We start from the raw sequence: 13883 nt of genomic DNA on the forward strand, positions 1-13883 counted from the left end.
GGTGCAGGTGCAGGAGCGGGTGCAGGTGTGGGTGCAGGTGCAGGAGCGGGTGCAGGAGCGGGTGTAGGTGTGGGTGCAGGTGCAGGAGCGGGTGCAGGAGCGGGTGCAGGTGCGGGAGTGGGTGCAGGTGCGGGAGTGGGTGCAGGTGCGGGTGCGGGCTGTGCCGTTCCTGCCTTTCCCCAGAGGCCGCTCCGCCCTCCCTGATGTGCGTTTGACTCTCTCCCGCAGGCCTGATGCGCTCGCGGGTCCGGGGCGCCGACGCAGCCCAGGCCAAGGTGCTCACGTTCCTGGACAGCCACTGCGAGTGCAACGAGCACTGGCTGGAGCCGCTGCTGGAGAGGGTGGCCGAGGTGCGGGCCGGGCGGCCTCTCCTCGGTGCTGGGAGGGTGGCCGAGGTGGGCGGGCCGGGCGGCCTCTCCTCGGTGCTGGGAAGGGGGGGCCTCGGGGACAGGTGTTCCCCGTGGGACCGGCGGCAGGGAGGCGCGGGGCGCGAGCACCAATTGGTGTAGGACCTCGTCTCAGAGGATCTTCCTTCCTTGCACCCCTGCACCCCGCTCTCTGAGTCAAAGGGGCAGAGTGCCCGGGGCCCCGCCTGGCATCTCGCCTGTGCCCTGTGCGCGCCGGCGGCTGGGGCTGGGGCTGGGGGGACTCCGGAGGGCAGGGGCCGGCCTGGGGGAGGCCGTCCCGGGCCCACGGGCACATGCGGTGCGTCTACACACATCACCCCCGGCATTGCATTGGGCCTCCTGCCGCGTCTCCTGCCTTCTGCCTGTCTGCCGACTTCCCTCCCACCAGCACCGCGCTTTCTCGGAGGGAAAAGGCAGACATGGTGGAAGTCCCGGAGAAACTCCCGGTGCCCAAGCCCTTCCCTTCACGGCAGCCCGGACAGCTGACGGGCAGGAAGTCACAAAACACAGGACCGCCGGCCGCGGGCATGACGGTCCCGCAGTCCCTGCTGCTGGTCGAGAGCTCACCACGTGCCGGACCTGCCACCCAGCACACACACACACACACACACACACACACACCTGACAGCCGAGGCACTGACATCACTTGGGGGGTCGGGTTCTCAGGGTGTGTTCACCCCTACTCTTGTCTCTCTCGGTTCCAGGATAGGACCCGGGTCGTGTCGCCCATCATCGATGTCATCAACATGGACAACTTTCAGTACGTGGGGGCGTCCGCCGACTTAAAAGGGGGTAGGTGCGCTCACGGCCCCCCTCCCGCCCTCCCTGTCTGGGTCCGAGTGACGCTTATACGTCCTTCCGTTACTCTCTCCCCACCCGTAAGCGATCTTCTTCTTTAAAGAGAGGCTGGAGAGAGACGCTTGCAGGCCCGGGAACCCGCCCCTGTGCCCTGCCCTGGGGCGTGTGGGAGGCAGCGGGCAGACTACCCCCCTCTTTTCTCGCCTCCTTCCGGCCCCTGGATACGCGGGGGGTCCCCACATTCCGCTTCTCGTATACTCTTGGGCGTTTTAGCTTTAGAAGCGCCCGGCCCACGGGTTGCATTCCAGGGAAGCTTTGGGGGACGAGGCCCCCCCCCTCCGCCCCCGCCCCTCTCTCCTTCCGCCGTACCCGCGCGTGTTTTGTTGTGTGTTGTGCGTTGCTCTGTTTCCGGTGAGTCTTATCCGAGCATCCCAGGCCTCTAAGCCGTGGGGGCCGGGGCCGGAGCTGCCGGCCGGCTCTTCTCAGCGCCCTGTTCCCCGTCTGTGCCCGGCAGGTTTCGACTGGAACCTGGTGTTCAAGTGGGACTACATGACCCCCGAGCAGAGGCGCGCGCGGCAGGGGAACCCGGTCGCCCCCATCAAGTGAGTGCCGGGGAGCTCTGCCCCCCCAAACCCCGCGTCCCCCGCTCGGCTCACGCGGTACCTGCCGGAGAGCCGGGAGCGAAGAGCGTGGAGGTGTCTTTCTCCACGTGAGGCCCCCGCCAGGCAGCCCCACCCGCCCGGGGTGCCCTCCGGTTCCTGGCGTGAGCGCTTCCCGCAGCCGGCGGGGCCTGGGGGTTGACCTCAGGGCCCGGGAGGAGGGGCAGAGACCCCGGCTGCTGCCTTTCCCTGTCCCACCTGCTCTCCTGTTTGCCCACAGAAGAGGCAACTCGTCCTCATTCCCACCCGGCGCTCAGGTTCCCAGGCCGGGCCAAGGCCACACTGGGAGTCGGGGTGCCCTTCCGCCCCTCGGAGCAGGAGTGGGGGACCCTCCCTGGGGCCCAGCGTTTCTCCCCGGGGCTCCCAGCCCGGGAGGCCGGGCTAGTCCTCACGGCATCTCTGCTGGTAGGGAGGAGGGCTCGTGGACGTCTGTCAGCCCCTCCCAGGCTGATGGGAATGAGAGGGTGGCAGGTCCATCAGACAGGAGGGACCTGCTCCACGGCCCTGGCCCCGCGGCCGCGACCCCAGGGCCCTGCTGACCCGGCTGAGACGGGCACGGTTGACGGGCATGTCCTGCGGGCGCTGCCTGCGTCCTGGTGGGGGTTGTGCTCCTCCGAGGACACCGGGCACAGAAAGGCTGAGAACGTGCCTGGAGCCGCTGGCCCGGGAGAGCCCAGACACTGGGGTCACTCCCTTCGGGGCTTGGACCAGCCCTCCCGCCGTGGGGGCGCCTGGCAGGGCGAGTGGGGAGGATGTGGAGACAGTGGCAAAGCAGAGAGGGGCACCGGGGTTGTTTACAAGGTCAGCATGGAGGACTGGCCGTGGCGTGACAGTGCCGCTGAGCTGGCCTTGACCTCCGACCTCTCCTATAAGGTCAGCATGGAGGACTGGCCGTGGCGTGACAGTGCTGCTGAGCTGACCTGGACCTCTCCCTCTACTCCCTTCCCCCCTCTCTGCCTCTGTAGAACCCCCATGATCGCGGGGGGGCTGTTCGTGATGGACAAGTCCTATTTTGAGGAGCTGGGGAAGTACGACATGATGATGGACGTGTGGGGCGGAGAGAACCTGGGTACGTATGCGCCGCGCGTCTGCCGCCACCGAGCGGTTTCCGGTTCTGGCGGAACCAGGGTCTTATCCTGCCCCCAAGAGGGGCCGACGCGGCAAAGGGCAGCCTCGAAGAGACAGCGAGAGTGTGTGGTGTGCAGGACGCCAACTGGAAAAAACTAGAGGGACCGTTCATCGGACATAATTAGTCCCCACATCAGTATAAGCAGTCTCCCTTTTATTTTTTGGGGGGTGTAATATATATATTATTTTATTTCAGAGGGGGAGGGAGAGGGAGAGAGAGAGAGAAACATCAGTGATGAGAGGGAATCATGGGTCGGCTGCCTCCTGCACGCCCCCCACTGGGGATCGAGCCCGCAACCCGGGCCTGTGCCCTGACCACCGTGACCTCCTGGTTCCTAGGTGGATGCTCAAGCACTGAGCCACGCCGCCAGGCAGTTTTTTGTTTTTAATATATTTGTACTGATTTCAGCGAGGAAGGGAGAGGGAGCCCTGTGGTCACGCTGCCTCTCCCCACAGAGATCTCCTTCCGCGTGTGGCAGTGCGGGGGCAGCCTGGAGATCATCCCCTGCAGTCGCGTGGGGCACGTGTTCCGCAAGCAGCACCCCTACACCTTCCCCGGCGGCAGCGGCACCGTCTTTGCCCGGTGAGTGGTGGAGAGGCCGCGCGGGACCAGGACCTGCGGACCGCCACCCCGACGGGGGCCCAGCCTGGCCCGGTGGAGGCGTGGCCTTCGGTAGCGGGCCCGGCAGCAGGGACGGGGGACGCTGTCCATCCACAGACCGCGGGCGCCTCCCGGGCACCGTGCTGCGTGGGAGGGGCTGGGCTCAGAGGGGTGCGTCCTGTGCGGTCGCACTCACAGGATAGTCGCAGCCGGGGGTCGGGCTGGGGCAGGTGTGACGGGTGGCACGGGTGGGCGGGGCTGATGGGAGGTTCTTTGTCCCGATGCCCGAGGGGCCGGTCAGGGAGAGCCACGCGTGTGGGAAAGCTCGCAGGCTATGTTAAGAGACCTTACACTCTGACTCAAGGTCCAATATGTGGATAAGACGCAAGTCCAGCCACAGGAAACTCAAGCCAGAAAGACCTCGTGATCCGTAGGGTCTATTTTCGCCAACCTGAGCGCTTTCCGGAGAAAAATAGCAAGGCGGTCCATGCTTTCCCTGGGGCAGTGGTTCTCAACCTTCTGGCCCTTTAAATACAGCTCCTCATGTGGTGACCCAACCATACAATTATTTCCGTGGCTACTTCATCGCTGTCATGTTGCTACTGTGATGAATCGTCATGGAAATGTCTGAGATGCAGGATGGTCTGAGGCGGCCCCTGTGAAAGGGTCGTTCGACCACCAAAGGGGTCGCGGCCCACAGGTTGAGAACCGCTGCCCTAGGGAATCGTAGATGCTAAAGATAAAGTTGTGTGCGTGCCCGTCAGCCTGGCTGCGAGGTGGTGGGAGTGGCCATGGGGTCAGGCGTGGGGGTGCCGGAGCGGGCGGGGGCGGGGGGGGGGGTTGCGGGCACAGGGCAGCAGGTCCAGGCGCTGAGATGAAGGGGACCTGGGGCAGGAGGACAGGGTGTGACCGGAGCCTGGGGGACGGGACAGTAGACGGGGCGGGACGCCCAGGCCGCACCCCATAGGCGCTGAGCAGGGCCGGCCCGCTCCCCGCTTCACTGGCAAAGCTGCCGGCCCCCCGGCCCGGGGACCTTCCCGCGTGGCACCCCCCGCGGACACGCACAGGGGGGCGCTGACGGCCGGAGCGCAGCCCGCGGCTCACGGACACTCGCTTTGCTCCTAGCAACACCCGCCGGGCGGCCGAGGTGTGGATGGACGAGTACAAAAACTTCTACTACGCCGCCGTGCCTTCCGCCAGGAACGTCCCTTACGGCAAGTAGGTGTCGCCTGTGCCCTCCGGCCGCTCTGCGTGGGGCCCTGGGGAGGGACGTGGTGTCGGGGGGCTGGCCTGAACCCCAAGAACTGCCCAGGTGACAAAGGGGGACCTCCCTCTGCTCCAGGGAGGGCGTGGGCCCAGGGTGGGGGCCAGGGTGGGGGACACAGGGACACGGCAATCCAGGCTCCACGCCCGCCCAGCCCTGTTCTGGGGGCAGGCGGCCAGGTTGGACGTGGAGCCCGCGCGTTTGAACTCGTGTGAGAGCGTCCGCTTCCCTCTCTCAGTATCCAGAGCCGCCTGGAGCTGAGGAAGAAGCTGAGCTGCAAGCCGTTCCGCTGGTACCTGGAGAACGTGTACCCCGAGCTGCGGTGGGTCCTGCCGGCCGGGCCAGGCTCCCCTTCCAGGGTTTGGGGGGGCAGCAGAGGGCAGCCAGGTGGCAGGCTCTCGCCGTGAAGTGGGGTTTGTGCCCTGGCCGGTTTGGCTCAGTGGATAGAGCGTCGGCCTGCAGACTGAAGGGTCCCAGGTTCGATTCAGGCCAAGGGCACGTGCCTTGGTTACAGGCTCCTCCCCGGCCGGGCCCTGGTTGGGGCTCGTGCAGGAGGCAACCCATCGATGTGTCTCTCACCTCCATGAATCTGTCTTTCCCTCTCTCTCCCTAAAAATCAGTGGGAAAATATCCTCGGATGAGGACTAACAACAACAAAAAAAACTTAGAAAAAAAAAGTGGGGTCTGTGCTGCAGTGAGGGTAGAGGTGCAAACACGGGCCCCTGTGGCGGGGCTGCGGGCCCGCGGGTGGCCTCCCTCCTGCCTCTCCTCGCTCCTGCTGCCCGAGACGAGCCACCAGCTTGGGGCCGGGCGGGGGGCCCGGGGGCCCTCGGAGTTAAGCAGCCGGTCCTCCTTGCCATCCAGGGTCCCCGACCACCAGGACATAGCCTTCGGCGCCTTGCAGCAGGGCACCAACTGCCTGGACACGCTGGGCCACTTTGCCGACGGCGTCGTCGGCGTGTACGAGTGTCACAACGCGGGGGGCAACCAGGTGGGTGCACGCAGGAGCCGGGGCAGCCGGGGCCCCAGGAGCAGGGCGGGGCCTGAGGTGATGCGCCCCGCTGCCCCTTCTCCTGCCCTGGGGGAGGTCTGTAGGGAGCTCTGGCTCCTCTGGCCACACCCTCCTGCAGCCTGGGGGGCGGACGGGGTGTCCCAGGTTCTGACCGGTGCCTGGAGCCGAGTCAAGGGGGTGAGGGGACCGGCCCAAGTCTGAGGCCCCCTCAGGAGGGAAGGAAGCCAGGGGAGGCTACGGGGGGCACCAGGCCCTGCCCGCCCTCCAGGGCTAAAACAGTTCCTCTTAGTCAGGCTCTCCAAGTGCCGATTGTGGGTCCCCCAGTGCCCCCCAATTGTAGACTTGCCTTGAGGCACAGAGTCATCTGATGGCCCTGAGCTGGTCAGGTTCCCACACCCCCTCCCTCTCCCCCCACCACCTCCCCTCCGTCTCCCTCCCGGCCCCGCGGCACACGCCCCTGACCCGCGTGTGTTGCAGGAGTGGGCCCTGACCAAGGAGAAGTCGGTGAAGCACATGGACCTGTGCCTGACGGTGGTGGACCGGACGCCCGGCTCGCTCATCAAGCTGCAGGGCTGCCGGGAGAACGACAGCAGACAGGTGCGCTGCCCGCCCTGCACCCCACCCCCAGGGGCCGTGCCCGGCTCCTCCCGCCCGCGCCCCGGGCTCCGCGTCGCCCGCTCTCACGATGATGCCCAGCTGCCTCGTTGGACTCAACTCCTGCTGCCCCTGCAACCGCACACAGGGCGGGGTTCCTGGCGTGGACGGGGGGGTGGGGGGCACGCAGTAGGTCTGTGCTGGGCGGGGGTGGATCCCGATGTTGGGGAGCGGTGGGCTTGGGCGCTTGAAGGCTGGTGGGTCTCCCGCCGGCACCCGCCCCGGGCAGCACCCTCTGTCCCCCCCTTCCGTCCCCCCGTCATCTGCTCCTGCCGTGCGGTCACTGTCCTGGGCCCCGTCCTCCCATGTCCTCTCCGTCTGTTCCCGTGTGGGCCTCGCCCTCGAGGCTGACGAGGCAGGGCCGTGCGTGCAAAGGTTGCTGAGCCCGGCTCTGGGATGGGCAGGGGGAGAGCCCGCGACGCCTGCCTGTTGTTTCCGCCTCGCGGGGGCCTGCCAGGGAGGGGGGCCTGCCGGGGGTCCCTCTTGGGAGCTTCTCTGTGGCACCGTGTGCCCCGTCCGGTGTGTGGCACCGTGTGCCCCGTCCGGTGTGTGGCACCCGGACGTTTGCTTACGGCCGGCAGTGACTGTGTAACTCGTCCGTGTCGATGAGGCGGCTTCTGACTGGCTGGTACCTGTGTGGGGAGGAAGAACGACTGTGAAACGGAGAGGCCACTGTCCCCTGGACCCGGGCCACCAGAATCCTGCAGGAGGCACAGGGCAGGGCGGGCTGGCGGACGTGGGTCTCCAACCCTTTTTAAAAGACGGGGGGCTGCTTAGTCTACGGAGCGTTACCTTTCCGAAGGGCTTGCTTTGTTGCAAGGGTGGACAGGTGCTCCTGCGGGGACCCCAGTCCCCGGGAGCCTTCACGGACACCCCTAAAAGGCTCGCGCCATGGGAGGGAGAGGCCTCCAACAGTCGGCTTTTCTGGGTGCGGGTGAGGACCCGTTACGCCGCTCAGGCCGTTAGAGGGGGATGCTCCCCGTGAGAATGTGAGGTTCCTGACGATGTCTCGGTCAGGCCTTGATGTCTCAGAAGTTTGCCCCCCCCCGCCCCCGCCCGTCCGCCCAGACGGAGGGTCCGAGCTGATGAGACGGCCTTCGGAGACAGCGGGGGGCGGCTGGTCGCTTTTCTAAGGCCTCTGTTTAGCAGACACCCTAGCAGAGAAGGGAGTCAGGCTTCATTCATCCGCATTCTCTGTCCAGCTGATTGCTGGCCACTCGGAGGGACGCGTGGATGCGGGCAGGCGGGCACACACTTGCCATGACAATGGAGAGAACAGCTGGGGGAGGGGGTGACAGCCGAGAGGGAGCCAGAGTGAGGGGGCGATGGGCAGGCAGCAGTCACCTCCCCAGCTCATCCGATCGCCCTGAGTTTCAGGGTCGCGGGTCGCGTGGCAGGGCCAGTCCTGGGGCACTGGGCTCTTCATTGCTCTGCCCCCCTCCAGGCCTTACCCGTTTGCCCTTGGAGAAGAGCTATTTGTATCTCAGCACCGCACGGTCTTGCCAGTTGGAGTATTTGGTTTCCGGACACGTCTGTGTGTTCGTATGGTGAGCACATTTGCAGTCCGAGGGGAAAGGGAGGCAGGAGGACGGAAACTTCCTTCCACGCTATCGAAAGGATTTGCACAAGGACTTCCCGAAGGAGTGCTGGCGGCTAGCATCACAGCACGTCCACGAGGGAGAGCTCGGGGAGAAAAACCGGTTCCTTTTTCTTTTTCTTTAAGAACAAGCATTAGAGATTTTGACATGGGGATAAACAACAGGGTGAGATTTCATTCAGGCTGGTTCTGGGCTCGGTTTTCTGACCTGGTAGGTGGATTAATGGGTTGAGTTTGGCTGGTTGGGTGAGGGATTGATTGGTCATTGAGTTTGGTTGGTTGGTTCAGTTAGTTGGCTGCGTTTGGTTGGCTGGTGGAGTTCAGTTGGTAGGTTGGTTGAGTTCGGTTAGCTGGTTGAATTTGGTTGAGTTCAGTTGGTAGGCTAGTTGAGCTTGGTTGGCGAGTTTGGTTGGTAGGCGAGTTTGGTTGGTAGGTGAGTTTGGTTGGCTGGTTGAGTTTGGTTGGTGAGTTTGGTTGGTAGGTTGGTTGAGTTTGGTTGGGTGGTTGAGTTCAGTTGGTTGAGCTTGGTTGGCGAGTTTGGTTGGTAGTTTGATGTTAGGAGGGTGTGCGTGTGTGTACACACACATAAGTAGGACACATTACAAGCATTTTAATGTCTGTACTTTACAAGTAGGACATTCAGAACCCAACAGAATCATTTGGTCCCTGCCACGCAGAACAATGGGGACTCTGAGTCCAGGTTCGCTCACCCACCTAGGAGCTCACACACAACATAGAAACAGGTTCCTCAACAAAGGCATTTCCTGGCAGTTGACCTGATGCAGTGCCTCTGGCTCACCTGAGCAGGTCCCTAAGCGGGAGCCGGAAAGTGCCCAGGCCACGCCCCCGGGCAGGGCGGCCTCCCCACAGCAGGGGCAGGACTGAGCCCCTGCGGCTTTTTGGGGTGAAATACCAGACAAGCCTCCTGGTGAATGCATTTCCCTCCAGGAAAGCACTGGGGCTTGGACGGGGTGAGGGGACAGGAAGGGGCGGGAGGAGTGGCCCCTGGGGGGCCCAGAGAAGAGCTTTGAGGTGCAAACCAGCCTGGCCCTGGGTTTCTCCCTGGGGCCCTCAGTGGCCCTGCGGCTGCTGCTGCTTGGGGCGCTGGCCAGCTCCCCTCCTTTATGACCAGAACCCAAAAGCGTGTGTGGGTTGGTTTTGACGCAGCCCTAGGATCCTGGAAACATGTCTGCTTGTGCGTGCGTGTTTTTAACACCCTGTTAACTTATAAATATATATAAATACACTTACTGATCGCAGAGCGGAAGGGAGAGGGAGAGAGAGATAGAAACTCAATGATGAGAGAGAATCATGGACCGGCTGCCTCCTGCACGCCCTGCACTGAGGATCAAGCCTGCAACCCGGGCCTGTGCCCTTGGCCGGGAATCACACCGTGACCTCCTGGTTCACAGGCCCGAGGCTCAGCCATGGAGCCACGCCGGCCGGGCAGCCTGTGCCCCTATCCTTCCGTGCTCACGGTGAGGCGCTGTCCTGTCTTTTGCAGAAATGGGAGCAGATCGAGGGCAACTCCAAGCTGCGGCACGTGGGCAGCAACCTGTGCCTGGACAGCCGCGGGGCTGCGGCGGGCGGCCTGAGCGTGGAGGTGTGCGGGCCGGCGCTGTCCCAGCAGTGGAAGTTCTCGCTGAACCTGCAGCCCTAGGCGCCGCCGCGCCCGCGGGCGGTCGGAGACCACGGGATCGATCAAACTTTCCGCGAAACTATATACCTCAGTCTCCCATCCCGTTTGCACGCGGGCGCCTCGGCACCGACGGGACGGGCGGCGGACACAGCGGCGAGGGAGGAGGACTGATCTCCAGTCACAGCGCAGCCTGGTCCCCTCCCTGGGCCACCGCCCCTTCCTGTCGGCTCCCTCCTGGTCCTGCCCAGACGCCAAGGAGCAGCCCAGGCTCCAAGTGTGCGTTTGGGGGACGGGAGGCGGAAGGGGCGCGTGGCTCCATCGTGGCGGGAGAACTCTCTGGAAACCTCCGTTGGCCCCATCGCGAGCCCGCGTGGCCCACAGCGCCGACGGCCACCTGCAAGTCCGGCTCCCCGCCACCTCCACACGACGCCAAGGACCTGCCGGATCTGAACTTGAACGTTTCTGTGGCGGGACACTCACTATAAATAGATATAAAGAGAGCGCACGGCCGTTCCGGGGGTTTCTGTAGGCCCTCACCCTGTAAATGCCCCTCGGAGCTGTGCCGGCCGTGCCCCCGGGGTGGCCCTGGCAGCGGACGGGGCCCTGTGGAGGCCAGGATGCCAGCCACGGCCCCGCCTCGCTGTTCGGCTCCAGCGTGGGCGTCACTGCTCTGTGTTGGAATCTGTAAACCTGGACTTGATTGGACAAACGTTGCTTTAGGTCTTTTTCAATGAAATTTCTTTTCTCTAAGGAAAAACAAAAAAATGATCCCACAGCTCCCAGGGACTGTCGGGCTGTTACGGGCAGAGGGTGAGTGTCCTGGCAGCTGGCTGTGTCCGTCCCTCCGGACCCAGGTGAGGCCTCAGAGCTTGGGGTCATTGTCAGGATGGGCGGGGACGGCCCTGCCTGCTCAGCGACACTGAGGACCCGGGGTCTGAAGCAGCGGCCGGCTGGTCAGTGTGAGCCAGGGACAGCGACGAACAAGAATGAAAAGTTGCCACAGGGAGAGAGGCCGGGCGCCCCCTGGGTGGCGGGTGTGTCCTGTGGCGCCTCCTTGCCTTTGGAGGGACAGGCCAGCCCCAAGGAGGCCCCCGGGTCACCTGGCCACGGGTCACCCCTCGCTCCCCTTGCCCACCGTCCCACATGCTGCCTGGTCTCAGGCCGGCCGTGCCCGCAGCCCCCCGCCCCCCATGTGGTGGCATGTGCCTCCCGAGGGCACATTGCCAGGCCCCTCTGGGACGTCGCCGGGTAGAAGTGGCCCCGGAAGACCCTGCCAGTCGACACTGCCACTTGCTACTCTTTCCTGCTCATTTCCTTTTTTTTAAAGATCGAAGTTGATCTTTTTTTTTTTTTTTTTAATTGATTTCAGAGAGGAAGGGAGAGGGAGAAACATCAATGACAAGAGAGAATCATGGATCGGCTGCCTCCTGCACGCCCCCTCGTGGGGATCGAGCCTGCACCCCAGGCATGTGTCCTGACTTTGAATTGAACCGGTACCTCCTGGTTCACAGGCCGACGCTCAACCCCCGAGCCAGGCCGGCCGAACCTGATGGTTTCTTTTAGGAGAGGGAGCTCGGTTGGTCTCTCTTCCTCCACATGCACTTGCCCTTGACAGTGGATGGGGCGCGGCAACATGGCCGGGGGGCTTTCCCACCCTGGCTTCTCCCTTTGGCCCCCTGCAAGGCAGTGCCAGGGGCGGACTCGCACACGTTCGTCTCCAGAGGCTCCTGGGAGAGTCAGGAACCTGTGTCGGGCTGTTGAGCCCCGATGGGGCGCTGGGCCCCACGCCTGGGCCCCCTGGTCAGACCGTCACCTGCGAGGGGTGACTACTGTTAGAGAACCATGTCCCCGACGGAAAACAGATCTGGCTCAGACGGAAAACAGATTCTCATCAGGTCCCTGTTCCTCCGCCCACACACCGCCACCCAACCCAGGAGCCTCAGCACCCTTTGATCTATGGGGCCCTGGGGCCCCCTGCCCCCCAGCGGGCAGCCCCGTGGCCTTGGCCCGTGGACACTGCGAGCGGAGGCAGCTGCCCCCCCCCCCCCAGGCGAGCTATGTTTACACGACATGGTGTGCCAAAGCGACGTCCTGCGGTGGCGTATTTTGTAGTCTTGGGGCCCGTCTCACCCCCACCCCCTTTTTACAAACGGAGATTCTTCCCCCAGCGCCCCTCGAACCAAGCGAGGCGACGCCCCCCGTCCCCCCACCGTGGCGGTCTGTCCTGTGTCTCCCTCCATCGGCGCTCCGGTGATGGTGTCTGTGGGTCTGTTTTGCAAATTCAAAAATCTAGTTTGGTAATTTTTTTTTCCCAGTTGATTTTTTTAAAAGAACTGCTGTACAGAGCTTGTGCTTTGTCCATTTTATAGATGGAAACCATCCTTGAACATTGTTTTAACTTAAATAAAGAGACGATGCTTTATAGAGAGGCGCCCCGGGGCCGCCGCGGCTGTCCTTGCTCTCGGGGGACGGATGTGTGAGGACGGAGATGGTGTCTGTCCTCTTGGGGGGGCCTCTGCTCAAGGCCGTTTCTTATCACACGTCCACACGCATCCACCGTTCGCCACTGCGCCCTTTTGTTTAATCTTATTCGTGATAATAACCATCATCGTTCGTAGAGGGTTTCTGGTGTGCCAGGAGCCAAGCCAAGCCCTGAGATCCATCAGTCCCTCCCCACAGTCATGGGTGAGGTGGTGTTTGGGGGTCCATTTTACCGCCAGCTGCGGAGGCTGGTGCTCAAAGCCGTTAGCCTGCTCAAGGTCAGGGGCTGACCTGCTCAAGGTCATGCCGCTCCTGGGCACCCACCTGGAGTCAGTTCTGGGCAGCCCGACCCAGCGCCTCCGGTCCAGACCAGGGCGGGGAGAGGGAGGCATGTTTGCACAGATTTTAAAGTATTTAAGATCAATACACCTGTCTCCCAGTTATCTGAGCTCCTCAGTTTCGTCCCAGGCTGGCTACGGTTCTCCCTCGTTCTCGGCCTTTTAAAGTAACTGCCCTTCGCATCCATATCGGAAAGGGGGGGGGGGACTCACATTATTCGCAGAGGACAGGATATTGTACATGGAAAACCCTAATGACTCCTCCACAAAACTGCTAGGTTTAATCCATGAATTCAGCAATGTAGCAGGATACAAAATCAACACCCCAAAAAACTGATGGCTTTTATAAACCAATAATGAATTCTCAGAAACTAAGCAAACAATTCCATATACCGTTGCAACAAAAAAAGGAAGATACTTAGGAATGAACTTAACCAAGAGGTAAAAGACTTATACTCAGAAAACTACAGGTTGTTGAATAAAGAGATAGAGGAAGATATAGACAAGTGGGATAATATACCGTGTTCATGGATGGGCAGAATTAACATCATTAAAACGCCCATACTACTCAAGGCAATCTACAGATTCAATGAAATTCCTATTAAAATACCAAGAGCATATTTCACAGATCTAGAACAAATCCTCCAAAAATTTACATGGAACCCAAAAAGACTCCGAATAGCCGCAGCAATCTTGAGAAAGAAAAGTTGGAGGAATCATGATACCAGATATAAAGTTATACTGCAAAGCCACCATAATCAAAACAGCCTGGTACTGACACAAGAACAGGCCTGTAGATCAATGGAACAGAATAGAGACCCCAGAAATCGACCCAAGCCATTCTGCTCAATTCATATTTGACAAAGGAGGCAAGGGCATACAATGGAATTAAGACAGTCTCTTCAATAAACAGTGCCGGGAAAATTAGATACATACAAAAAAAAAATGACCATCAACTTACACCATACACAAGAATAAACTCAAAATGGATAAAAGACCTAAATGTAAGAAGTGAAACCATGAAAATCCTAGATGAAACCATAGGCAGCAAAATCTCAGACATCACGCACAGCAATATGTTTACGGATACATCTCCAAGGGCAGTGGTCGGCAAACTGCGGCCCCTTGAGTGTGGCTCTTCCACAAAATACCACGTGTGGGAGCGCACATACAGTGCGATTGAAACTTCGTGGCCACACTCAAGGGGCCAAAGAGCCGCATGTGGCTCGCGAGCCGCGGTTTGCCGACCACGGTCCTAGGGCAAAGGAAACTAGAGAGAAAATAAACAAATGGGACTATGTCAAA

The 13883-nt window shown here is 61.8% G+C and overlaps 1 protein-coding gene across 2 annotated transcripts in view; it reads left to right on the plus strand.

Moving 5' to 3' along the window:
- Nucleotides 1–13883, plus strand: part of GALNT2 (polypeptide N-acetylgalactosaminyltransferase 2) — a 68301-nt gene that overhangs the window by 52022 nt on the left and 2396 nt on the right. Inside the window, exons 7-16 of one of the 2 annotated variants that reach the window (XR_009450246.1) lie at nucleotides 229–350; nucleotides 1112–1199; nucleotides 1720–1807; nucleotides 2830–2933; nucleotides 3449–3575; nucleotides 4719–4811; nucleotides 5096–5179; nucleotides 5722–5848; nucleotides 6347–6466; nucleotides 9625–10039. Coding sequence is in view for 1 of the 2 variants with exons in the window: in XM_059677552.1 (XP_059533535.1) it covers nucleotides 229–350; nucleotides 1112–1199; nucleotides 1720–1807; nucleotides 2830–2933; nucleotides 3449–3575; nucleotides 4719–4811; nucleotides 5096–5179; nucleotides 5722–5848; nucleotides 6347–6466; nucleotides 9625–9780 (1109 nt within the window). In the remaining variant the exon portion in view is untranslated. Of the gene's footprint in view, nucleotides 1–228; nucleotides 351–1111; nucleotides 1200–1719; nucleotides 1808–2829; nucleotides 2934–3448; nucleotides 3576–4718; nucleotides 4812–5095; nucleotides 5180–5721; nucleotides 5849–6346; nucleotides 6467–9624; nucleotides 12186–13883 lie in introns of those variants that run through there. The other variant, XM_059677552.1, reaches the window with a different exon arrangement.

The sequence above is a fragment of the Myotis daubentonii genome, chromosome 20 (genome assembly GCF_963259705.1).
Source record: "Myotis daubentonii chromosome 20, mMyoDau2.1, whole genome shotgun sequence".
Classification (NCBI taxonomy): Eukaryota; Metazoa; Chordata; class Mammalia; order Chiroptera; family Vespertilionidae; genus Myotis; species Myotis daubentonii.